This window comes from Natator depressus, chromosome 24 (genome assembly GCF_965152275.1).
Source record: "Natator depressus isolate rNatDep1 chromosome 24, rNatDep2.hap1, whole genome shotgun sequence".
Classification (NCBI taxonomy): Eukaryota; Metazoa; Chordata; order Testudines; family Cheloniidae; genus Natator; species Natator depressus.
The window spans coordinates 11,163,563-11,175,833 of record NC_134257.1 but is presented as its reverse complement, the minus strand read 5'-3'; the positions used below and the strand labels follow the sequence as shown (position 1 = coordinate 11,175,833).

The 12,271-nt window shown below is 47.5% G+C and overlaps 1 protein-coding gene across 1 annotated transcript in view; it reads right to left on the bottom strand.

Moving 5' to 3' along the window:
- LOC141977264 (NACHT, LRR and PYD domains-containing protein 12-like) overlaps nucleotides 1–9,734 on the bottom strand; it is a 30,647-nt gene extending 20,913 nt beyond the window's left edge. The window contains exons 1-3 of the mRNA XM_074938655.1: nucleotides 9,706–9,734; nucleotides 859–926; nucleotides 332–498 (exon numbers count right to left, since the gene is read on the bottom strand). Of these exons, the coding sequence (XP_074794756.1) occupies nucleotides 332–498; nucleotides 859–892 (201 nt within the window). The 5' untranslated portion in view covers nucleotides 893–926; nucleotides 9,706–9,734. The remainder of the gene's footprint in view (nucleotides 1–331; nucleotides 499–858; nucleotides 927–9,705) is intronic.
- Nucleotides 9,735–12,271: the final 2,537 nt, after the last annotated feature.

Genomic DNA, 12,271 nt, shown 5'->3' with positions numbered 1-12,271 from the left:
CATAAAAGGCAACGTGAAGTCTGTGCATGAGGGGGTGGGTGTGGGTGTGTGTGTGTGGGTGTGATTACAATTAACCATGAATTACAATAATGATGAACTAGGGGGTAGATCTCTGTCACTCAGCTTGGGTGCTCACTTCTACACTGTATTTACCTTTGCTTGTGGTTTACAGTTTCTGGTATCTGTTGTTATATCTCCCTGGACCTCATAACCAGCATTAGCCTCTCTCCTGTCACCAACAAGCGACCAGGTCTCCATGGGGAGAGCTCTAAGGTCCTAGAATGCCTAGGGCCTTTCCTGGCTTCCTGCTGGTCAGTGAGCGGCACCGTACCTGGGCCTGCTGAGCAGTGACGACACCTCTGCTGGTGAGTTCCTGCAGCACAGTGAGAATGTCGTTCTCAATGACATAGACCAAGTCGGGGCGGAAGTGGTCGCTCAGCTTCTTCAGCTCCCCGGATGAATAATTATCCATGTGATTTCTGAAGGCTACAATATTATCTGTGGAGAAGACCAGCACTTAGACAGAATGGCACTTATAGCTTGGGGTGCGCTCATATCCACTCACTAATAACTAGCACCCTTATCTGAGACATCACAGCTACTCCAGATGCAGCCTCTACCAGAAGGTTGCATTTTAAGGAATCATATAGGAGCACTGGTCACAGCAACTGCAGTGCCAGCCTCTCCCTGCAGGAGGCGCTGCAGGGAATGGTTCAGGAGCAGGGCTGTTACAATGCCAGCACTGTTCTAGTCCCAGCCTTTCCCAGGAGGCGCTGTCAGGAACGGCACTGAGTTTTGCTGTCTGCAGGAGCAGTGCTGCTTTGCTCATGATGAGAGGAGCCCATCAATCACACTCACCTTCGCTCACCGCAGCCCGTTGGTTGGAAGCCATTTTATTCACTTCTGCTCTTATGTCTCTGAGAAGTCTAGGGAGAGGGAAACGTACGTCACACAGAGGCAAGGAACGTCACTTCCATCTCCAGGTTAATAGCTCAGCATGAGGGAGGAGCAGCCATATCTACATCTGGAATTTTACCTCTGTGTTTTGTATGAAAATCTGTATCTACTTCTGCTTTTCAGACCCTAGTCTCAGGATAAAGCTTGGATTGTCTGAGGACTTTCAAGGAAATCTGTTAATTAGTTTCTGAGTTCTATTCAGTTTTTTAAAAGTTTGCAGATAAGGCCTGGTTTTCTTTCACATTAAGGCCCCTGCACATCACTCTGGCTGTGTGAAAGGGCTTTACATGGGGCACACATTACAGTTTGCTGCCAGAGGCATGTAAACAGACAGTAGGGCCTCTGTAGTTATCGCAGACTAAGAGTGTCCACATGGGAGTTATACCAGTATAACGACAGTGGCGAACTTATGCAAGTATATGTCCCCATGCAGACAAACCCTCAGACGTTTGAGCTCCTGATCATCTCTTACCTCTAGCTTAAATACTACAGACTGTAGAGAGTCACAAATGGGTACAGCCAGCTTTGACAGTGTGCCCTCCATCCAACCCGGGAGTGGATTTTTCTAGGCCACTAACATTTGTGTTGCACTGTAGAGGAAGGACTTAGATAGAACAGTGGCTACTTCCACAAGAATAAGATCTTCATGAAATGCCCCTGATGAATGTGGAGCTCTGGTGCCATCTGGGCGCTTTCACAAAGATCTGCTTTTTCCTGGAAGTAGCCCTTGCAGTGCTGGAGAGCTTTTCTTAATCCAACAACTTGGGGAAAACTCTGTTGGTTCTGTGTAATCTACACATGCTGTCCCGACACAAATACAAGGAAATGAAAAAGTTAAGACACCTAAATGGTACGTACCCTCTACTCCTGTACCATAATAGTGGTTGTCGTGGTTACAAGGCTAGCTCAACCTCTGTCCCCTCGCTGGTCTCTCTGGGAGCACTCACCTCAGGTCTTGGGCCACTTGCCTATCACAGGTTGGAATTGCGGGAGTCTTCCACTCTTAGGCCAGGACTAGGTCAGGCTACCCCCAGTGCCAGTCATTATCACCCGTCAGGCAAAATTGGATTCTGGGCACCTGTGGATCTTCCCTTCAGGAGCCTGTGACCAGTGATAATGACCAGCAGCCTCCTCAAAGCCAAGTGTTTGTATTGAGCATAGGGGACAAAGCATTAGAGAAAAGGATGTTAAAATGGACAACCTGAAGGCATGTCTGCCTTACCCCAAGTACTACTGTGCCATCACAGTGACTTGGCCAACAATGTTCCGCAGATACCCCCCCAGTTTCCACATCTGAGTGAATTCGCAACCTGGTTCCCCCAGGCTTCTGCAATGTTGGCAAGTTTGGCACGGGCCAAGCCAATTCTGTAGGCTCAGCAGGGGGTCGAGCCAGCATCGTCAGAGCTCCAATAGTTCTGACCTTGTCCCCTGACAGCTCTAAGTGACCATCTTCTCCTTCCTGCCTGACCCCTCCCAAACAAGAACAAGCATCGCCATGTTCATCACAGTGGTGCAGAGGCAGAAAAGCATCAGCTGCCCCATTTTACAAATAAACCGTGGGGTTGGACCAGGTCATTCCTAGCACATCAGGGGATAGAACCTTGGTCTCTGAGATGGTGGATTCCAACCTCATCCACTTAGCACGAATCTGTCAGATCTATGCTGTTTATCACAGTTGTTCTAATTGCTGGGTCATACTCCCCTCTCAGCGCAAGGAGTAGAATCTATGCTTCCTGACCCCCAGTTTTGTCTGCTTTAACCACTAAACCACTCTTCCATCTCAGAATTAAAATTAATGATAGCTTCGTGATCATGACTTGATCACATTTGTAATATGCAAGCAGAATGAAGTCCAGACCAGTAATATAAATACTTTAATAGGGCCAATTTCACAAAGCTGAAAACAATTATGGGCCAGATCAGCTGGGAGGAAGAATTTAATCAGAAAAATGTGAATGATCATTGGGAATTATTTAAGAACACCTTACTAGTTGCCCCAAAAGCCACAATCCCAAAACTGAGGAAGAAGGCTGGGCTGGTTAAACAAAGATTTGGTTTAGAGGGGAAGTGAAGGCAGCTATAAAAATAAAAAAATACTATATAACAAGTGGGAAAAAAGGCAAGTTGACAGTAATGAATATTAATCAGAAGTTAGGAATTGTAGAAAAGTGATAAGGGACTCAAAGAAAAATCTCTGGCCAGCAGAGTTAAGGACAATAAGAAGGATTTTTTTTTAATATATTAGAAACAAAAAGAATGCTGACAATTGTATTTTTAATATATTAGAAACAATAATAATGCAAAAAAGGCAGAAGTGTTCAATAAATATTTCTGTTCTGTACTTAGGGAAAAAACAGATTATATAGTCTCATCACATGGTGATAACACTCCTTCTATTCCACTAAAATCTCTGGAGGATGTTAAACAGAGATACTAAAGTTAGATATTTTTAAATCTGCAGGTCCAGATAACTTGCATCCAAGAGTTTCAAAACAGCTGGCTAAGGTCCTTACTGGACCATTAATGTTGATTTTCAATAAGTCTTGGAGCACTGGGGAAGTTTCAGAAGACTGGAAGAAAGCTAATGTTGTGCCAATTTTTAAAAAGGGTAAATGGGATGGCCCTGGTAATTATAGGCCTGTCAGCATGACATCAATCCACAGCAAGATAATGGAGCGGGTGATATGGGACTCGATTAATAAAGAATTTTAAAAGGCTAATGTAATTAATGCAAGTCAACATGGATTTATGGAAAGTAGATTCTGTCTGTGATAAATAAAGCGGGTGATAGCTCCCTTTGATGGACACCCACCCAACCAGTTAGCTGTAAAATCCTTCTTGGTAGCTGTTCTTTACTTGTTTTACCTGTAAAGGGTTAAAAAGTCCCCCAGGTAAAGAAAAAAAGTGGGCACCTGGCCAAAAGAGCCAATTGGAAGGTAGAACTTTTTAAAATTGGGAAAGAAACTTTCTCTTTGTCTGTTGTTTTCTGGGCTGGAGGAAGAGCAGCCATGCTATAAGCAGCTTAAGCCGGGTATGATCATAAATCATCATATCATGCCTAGAACTACTTATCTGAACTCCAAATGTGTAAGTAGACCAGAATGTTTAGCTAGACGCGATTAGGGTTATTTCTTTTATTTCATATTGGCTTGTGAACTCCTCTGTGCTAACCCCAGATGCTTTTGTTTGCTTGTAACCTTTAAGCTGAACCCCCAAGAAAGCCATTTTGGGTGCTTGATTTTTGGAATTGCTCTTTTAAAATCTAGCCCCAAAAAAGCCTATGTTCCAAATGTATTTTCTTTCTTTTTGTTTTTAATAAAATTTACCTTTTTTAAAAACAGGATTGGATTTCTGATATCCCAAGAGGTTTGTGCATGTTGTTTGATTAGCTGATAGCCACAGCTAATTTCCTTTGTTTTCTTTCTCAGCTCTTCCCCGGAGGGGGGGTGAAAGGACTTGAGGGTACCCCACAGGGAGAAATTCCCAAGTGCTCCTTCCTGGATTCAAAGGATTTGGGTTTTTTGCATTTGGGTGGTGTCAGCATTTACCAAGCCAGGGTCAGAGAAAAGCTGTAACCTTGGGAGTTTAATACAAGCCTGGAGTGGCCAGTATTAATTTTTAAAATCCTTGTGGGCCCCACTTCTGCACTCGGAGTGACAGAGTTGGGATTCAGCCTTGACACTGTCTAACTTGACATCTTTTTTTGATGACATTATGAGTTTGGTTGATAATGGTAATAATGTTGACGTAATATACATAGACTTCTGTAAGGTGTTTGACTTGGTATCGCACAACATTTTGATTAAAAACTAGAACGATATAAAATTAACATGGCACATTAAATGGATTAAAAACTGGCTAACTGATAGGTCTCAAAATGTAACAGTAAATAGGGGATTGTCACTGAGCCAGTATGTTTCCAGTAGGGTCCCGCAGGAATCAGTTCTTGGCCCTACTTGGCTATTTAATATTTTTATCAATGACCTGAAAGAAAACACAAAATCATCCAGTTTTGGTGCCCACAATTCAAGAAGGATGTTGATAAATTGGAGAGGGTTCAGAGAAAAGTCACAAGAACGATTAAAGGATTTGAAAACCTGCCTTACAGTGATAGACTCAAAGAGCTCACTGTATTTAGCCTAACACAGAGAATGTTTACGGGAGACTTGATCAGAGTCGATAAGTGTCTACATGGGGAACAAATATTTAATAATGGACTTTTCAGTCTAGCAGAGAAAGGTCTAACACAGGGGTTCTCAAACTTCATTGCACTGCAACCCCTTTCTGACAACAAAAACTACTACATGACCCCAGGATGGGGGGACCTAAACCTGAGCCTGCCCGAGCCACGCTGCACCGGGCAGGTGGGCCAAAGCCAAAGCCTGAGCCCCACTACTCCAGGCAGAGGGGCCAAAGCCGAAGCCCAAGGGCTTCAGCCTCAGGCAGGGGACCTGTAACCTGAGTCCTGCCACCTGCTGAAGCCTTCAGTCTCAGGCCTCAGTGCCACGTGGCAGGGCTCGGGCTTCGGCCCGGGCAGCAGGTCTAACACTAGCCTTGGCAACCCCATTAAAATGGGATTGCGACCCACTTTGGGGTCCTAACGTACAGTTTGAGACCCGCTGGCTAACACAATCTGATGGCTGGAAGTTGAAGCTAGACAAATTCAGACTGGATATAAGGTGTAAATTTTTAACAGTGAGGGTAATTAACCCCGGAACGATTTACCCAAGGTCGTGGTGGATTCTCCATCACCGGCCATTTTTAAATCAAGATTGGCTGTTTTTCTCAAAGCTCTAGGAATTATTTTGGGGCAGGTCTCTGACCTGTGTTATCCAGGAGGTCAGACTAGATGACAATGGTCCCCTCTGGCCTTGGAATCTATGACTGAGTCCCTAGACTGAGAGTTCTACCGCTGTTGTGTAACCCTCTGGGAAACTGTGAGTTGCTTTCCTTTCTAGTGACTACTAGGCTAAAGGGAAGTTTGGGAATAAAACAGGGGATGCCTGTTTTATGGCTCCCATCCTGAGGACTGGAGATCTCCCAGAGGGGCTGGAGGCCACAGAAAGCGAACTACAGATGGCTTGCCAAGAGAAATAGCAACTGGCTGCAGGAGAAATAGCAGCTGGCCACCCAGGAGACCAGAGGTCTCCTGATCCTGATGCTCAGTGAGCAAGAGGGAGAAATAGAGTCTCTGAGCTCAGAGCCCTCACAAATGCTGAGAGGAAGAAGGGGTTTCACCGACTGGGCTGGTGATGGTTGGAATTGTGAGACTGGCATTCAGAACTGTGGGGAGCTTGGGGAACCCTCTCTGACATATGTGAATTTAGATGGAGTGTGTTTGTGTAACGTGCTGGGGGAATGTTTTGTTTTGGTAAGGGGGGAAGTCAGTGTTGCTAACTCCACATAGCAGGAAGTCACCAAACAAACCCTGAAAAGTCATTAGATGTAGCTGTTTAAGCACTCAAAAGGAGTAAAAAATGTCACCAAAGAAAGTTTACAGAGAATTATACCCAGAGAATTCAACAGAGAATGTTTTATATATATATATATATATATATATATATATATATATATACACACACACACACACACACACACACCCCCAGGCGAGTATAGTCACAAAATCATTCACAAGCAGCTCAATAGTGTTAAGAGAAACCATTCCATGCTCTTCTAAAGTATTCTTCCCTTCTTGTGTACTCAGGTATTGACCAGCTGCTTCAGGCCTTGGGAGAGAACACGACTGTCATAAATATAAAGGGAAGGGTAACCACCTTTTTGTATACAGTGCTATAAAATCCCTCCTGGTCAGAGGCAAAACCCTTTCACCTGTAAAGGGTTAAGAAGCTAAGGTAACCTCACTGGCACCTGACCCAAAATGACCAATGACGGGACAAGATACTTTCAAATCTGGGGGTGGGGAACAAAGGGTTCTGTCTGTCTGTGTGATGCTTTTGCCAGGAACAGATCAGAAATGCAAGCCTTCCAACTCCTGTTGAGTTAGTAAGTAAGCTAGCTAGTAAAATGCGTTAGATTTTCTTTTGTTTTCAGCTGGTAAAATAAGCTGTGCTGGAGGGAATGTATATTCCTGTTTTTGAGTCTTTTTGTAACTTAAGGTTTTGCCTAGAGGGATTCTCTATGTTTTGAATCTGATTACCCTGTAAGGTATTTACCATCCTGATTTTACAGAGGTGAGTCTTTTACCTTTTCTTTAATTAAAATTCTTCTTTTAAGAACCTGATTGATTTTTCATTGTTCTTAAGATCCAAGGGTTTGGGTCTGTGTTTACCTGTACCAATTGGTGAGGATTATTATCAAGCCTTCCCCAGGAAAGGGGGTGTAGGGCTTGGGGGGATATTTTGGGGGAAGATGTCTCCAAGTGGGCTCTTTCCCTGTTCTTTGTTTAAAACATTTGGTGGTGGCAGCATACTGTTCAAGGACAAGGGAAAGTTTGTACCTTGGGGAAGTTTTTAACTTAAGCTGGTAAGAATAAGCTTAGGGGGTCTTTCATGCAGGTCCCCACATCTGTACCCTAGAGTTCAGAGTGGGGAAGGAACCTTGACAACAACAAACTATCACAGCTCTGTGCTGTACCAGAAGGTGCATGACAAACTGGAGGACTATCAACAAAAGGTCAACACGGCAACCTGAGATCTCTTATATCGATGAAACTAGCAGTCTTCGTGGCCTGACAGGGCTGGAGACCCAGCCCCTGGGAGAGCTTGCAATGTTCTAAAATCACTGACAAGCAGCTCAGTAGTGTTAATAAAATCCATTCCATGCTCTTCTTACCACATTCTGCTGCACACCAGCAGCAACTACACCAGTACACTGCCATCATCAGGAGGTCGCCCTCTGCTGATTGGGAAGGATTCTCTGTACACTGCAGCCCAGGCTGGCTGGTGTTGCTTAATTTCAGCCGACTCTTTCTTGCCACCCTGGATTTGACCCAACAGGTTAGTGAAAGGGAGAGCCCAGAGCCAGGAGGAAGAGGGCATTCGCCTGGCCTGAGCTCAGCACTGCAGAGAGCCAAGAAAGTAGATTTAAAAACAAAAATCCACTAGCCAGACCCCTTCCGCCCACTTCCAGGGTTTCATTTCTGAAAACAGTTGGGCAGCTAACCCCCAGCCAAGCCAGGGGAAGGAGTAAAGGGGAACTGAAATCAAGCTAGCTCCACCTTTGATCCTGTAATAAGGGCTTCATTCCTGGAGAATTCCCATTGGGGCACAGGGCCCTGTCTCATCCCACCACACCTTCCATCCATGCTCCTCTCCTCACTGGCTAACCTGCCTCGCCTGCCCAGCCCGCTTCATTACCCATCTTTCCCTGCATCACAGGCTGTGCTACCTATTACGGAGCAGCGAGAAAGAACATTTGGGTAAAAACAAGCCCTGGCTAATGTGCTGCTCTCTCCAAAGTGCGCCTGGCTTTAGCAAAGTATTCAATTAGCCTCCACAAACTTCTTTTCCTCGCCTGCAGATTACAGTGATCTCAGCCCAAGAAGTCCTGGAATGCGATTCCTTCCGAGGACATGCTCAATTGAGACATAATAACATTGACTTGGTGTGCAGCAGAATGTAGTAAGAAGAGCATGGAATGGGTTTTATCACCACTATCGAGCTGCTTGTGAAATATGTTATGACTATACATATTGGTGACTTCTTTCTCTGAATGTCACTGTAATTGGCAGCGAAAGTCACTAGATTTGTCACTGGTCACTTTGACACTTATTTTCTCGCTAGGGAAACCAAAAAGTCGCTAAATCTACTGACAAAGTAGCTAAATTGGCAACACTACGGGGCTGCGCTGCCTGCCTGACGCTCAGACCCTGCTGCCTGGCCGCCTGGCGCTTCAGGGCTGGGGCCGCTGCAGCCATGCCGCCCGGCCACCCAGCGCTCCGGGGCTGGCTGCATGGCACATCGGGGGTGCTCTAGGCTCCTGCAGGGGAGGGGGGGCAGAAGGGGAGGGGGAGAGGGAGGGGAGGGGCCAAGGGCACAAGGGGAGGGGCCGAGGGCTAGCCTCTCCCAACGGGCGGGTCACAGGCCCCCCATGACCTGACGGGCCAGCCAGCTCCAGTTAAAAGCACCACTGCTCTTGAATGAAGGGTTTGTGTGTGTGGACTGGACTCAGATTAGGGGCAGCACTTGAGTTATAGCTCGAATTAACTCCGCACCACAGCCAAAACCTGAGACACTGAGCACAGCGGGTGGGAGGTTTGGTCAGTGTGCAGAGAGGAGACCCTGCCTGTACCAGCCCCAAACTGCAGGGCTTATCTTTCGAGAAAGCAGCTTCACGCATGGGCACATGAACCGGCTCAACAGGCAGCAGCCTCTGGCAGTGAAAACTGAGCTGATCACTCACAGGGGTCATTGGACCAGCTGTGCAAAAACTGCAGCCTTCCTGTTACGAGGTCAAAGTCTGCCCCGGCACAAGCAGGCGACTCCAGTGGGTTCTGGGGCTGGTTGTAGGTCTGGGCCCCTGTGGAGAACCCTCAGGCACATTCTGGGGAACAGGCTCCTCGGCTGAGCTCTTGCCAAGATCTCAGGTGGAATGGAAAAGCCAGACACCCCACCCCCAGCCCCTCCTGCAGAGCCTCCTCCCGCCCAGCCCCTCACTTTCACTTTCATTTTTATTCCGCCTCACACTCAGAAAGCTGCAGTTTGGGGAGATTCTGCCCCCCTCATCTGATCCCAGCTCTCCCCCTTGGACTGGGAGGTGGGAAGAGCCCCAGGAAATCCTGTCACTTACTTTGCAGGCTCCAGGGAGGCAGCACCATCTGCAGCATATGCTCCCAGCCTTGCACCGTATGGGTTGCCAGACTCCAGGAAGGAAGTCCTGGAGGAGGAAAACCCCGCCTCTGTGCAGACAGACACACAGACACACACACACACACTCATGCCCCCTCACAGATATTTGAGTTATGTGAAGTCAAACAGGGCTCCTAAAGCAAGGGGATGGCTGCCAGCTGAGCTGGAGGAGACTGGGCTCAGTCATGTCATAGAATCATAGAATATCAGGGTTGGAAGGGGCCTCAGTAGGTCACCTGGTCCAACCCCCTGCTCAAAGCAGGACCAATCCCCAACTAAATCATCCCAGCCAGGGCTTTGTCAAGCATGACCTTAAAAACCTCTAAGGAAGGAGATTCCACCACCTCCCTAGGTAACGCATTCCAGTGTTTCACCACCCTCCTAGTGAAAAACTTTTTCCTAATATCCAACCTAAACCTCCCCCACTGCAACTTGAGACCATTACTCCTTGTCCTGTCATCTGCTACCACTGAGAACAGTCTAGATCCATCCTCTTTGGAACCCCCTTTCAGGTAGTTGAAAGCCGCTATCAAATTCCCCCCTCACTCTTCTCTTCTGCAGACTAAATAATCCCAGTTCCCTCCTCTCCTCATAAGTCATGTGCTCCAGTCCCCTAATCATTTTCGTTGCCCTCCGCTGGACTCTTTCCAATTTTTCCACATCCTTCTTGTATTGTGGGGCCCAAAACTGGACACAGTACTCCAGATGAGGCCTCACCAATGCCAAATAGAGGGGAATGATCACGTCCCTCAATCTGCTGGCAATGCCCCTACTTATACATCCCAAAATGCCATTGGCCTTCTTGGCAACAAGGGCACACTGTGGACTCATATCCAGCTTCTCATCCACTGTAACCCCCAGGTCCTTTTCTGCAGAACTGCTGCCGAGCCATTCGGTCCCTAGTCTGTAGCGGTGCATGGGATTCTTCCATCCTAAGTGCAGGACTCTGCACCTGTCTTTGTTGAACATCATCAGATTTCTTGTGGCCCAATCCTCTGATTTGTCTCGGTCCCTCTGTATCCTATCCCTACCCACTAGCGTATCTACCAATCCTCCCAGTTTAGTGTCATCTGCAAACTTGCTGAGGGTGCAGTCCATGCCATCTGCAAACTTGCTGAGGGTGCAGTCCATGCCATCCTCCAGACCATTAATGAAAATATTGAACAAAAACAGCCCCGGGACCGACCCTTCGGGCACTCCCCTTGATACCGGCTGCCAACTAGACATGGAGCCATTGATCACTACCCATTGAGCCCGATGATCTAGCCAGCTTTCTATCCACCTTATAGTCCATTCATCCAGCTCATACTTCTTTAACTTGCTGGCAAGAATACTGTGGGAGACTGTATCAAAAGCTTTGCTAAAGTCAAGGAATAACACATCCATTGCATTACCTAGGGAGGTGGTGGAATCTCCTTCCTTAGATATTTTTAAGGTCAGGCTTGACTAAGCCCTGGCTGGGATGATTTAGTTGGGGATTGGTCCTGCTTTGAGCAGGGGGTTGGACTAGATGACCTCCTGAGGTCCCTTCCAACCCCGATATTCTATGATTCCCCTCATCCATAGAGCCAGTTATCTCGTCATAGAAGGCAATCAGGTTGGTCAGGCATGACTTGCTCTTGGTGAATCCATGCTGACTGTTCCTGATCACTTTCCTCTCCTCTAAGTGCGTTCACGTCTTTAGGGTGAAAGGACAAAGTCAACCCACTAGGACTGGAAAGATCCCATTGTGACCATGGTGGGATAGAGGGGACAGCAACACCGCCTGGACACCACAGCCTGAACGACACAGTTCTCGCCACAGAACGAGGCAGCAGGGGCACCAACAAGGCAAGCTGCCCCGCTACACACACGCTACACCCCCAAGTGGGGTCATCCTCTTTGATCCTTTCAGGCTGCTAACACTGCCAGTCAAGGGAGCCAACTGCAGCCAGTCGCAGGGTGGTTTGGGTCAAGTGGGCCCACTAGGGACTGGACTGAGAACCACAAACTCATTGCACTCAGGACTTCTCAGAGACCCAGCGTACTGGCAGCCTTAAGAGAAGGAGAACAGGTATCAGAGGCTGCATTTATCAAACAGCCCAGGACCGCCATGTCCCCACTGCTAGCAGGGGATTCCTCAGTGCACTCTGGTCACTTTCTGCTGGCGTGGATGGAAATGCAAAGAAAACCTGCAGAATGGGGGCTTCCTCAGCCAGTGCAATTGACATAGCAGCGCTGCAGCCCTCCCACCCCACTGGTGTCCCCAGGGTGGGGGCAGGAAGGTGGTGGTCAGGGTATCCCAGGGGGGCTCTTGCAGCCAGGTCACAAGCTAGGAAATCTGGTAGTGCAGCTCTAATCTGTGCTGGGGGCCAAATGGGCTCCTGGCAGCACCAAGAGCACAGGCCATCCCTCCTCTATCCCTGAGCAGGGCTCAGCACCTACCAGAGGTTCATTCTTCCCTGCCTCCCAGATACATGTAGGCACCTTGCATGAGATCTGCAAAAGCATTCAGCTCCATTCCCCTC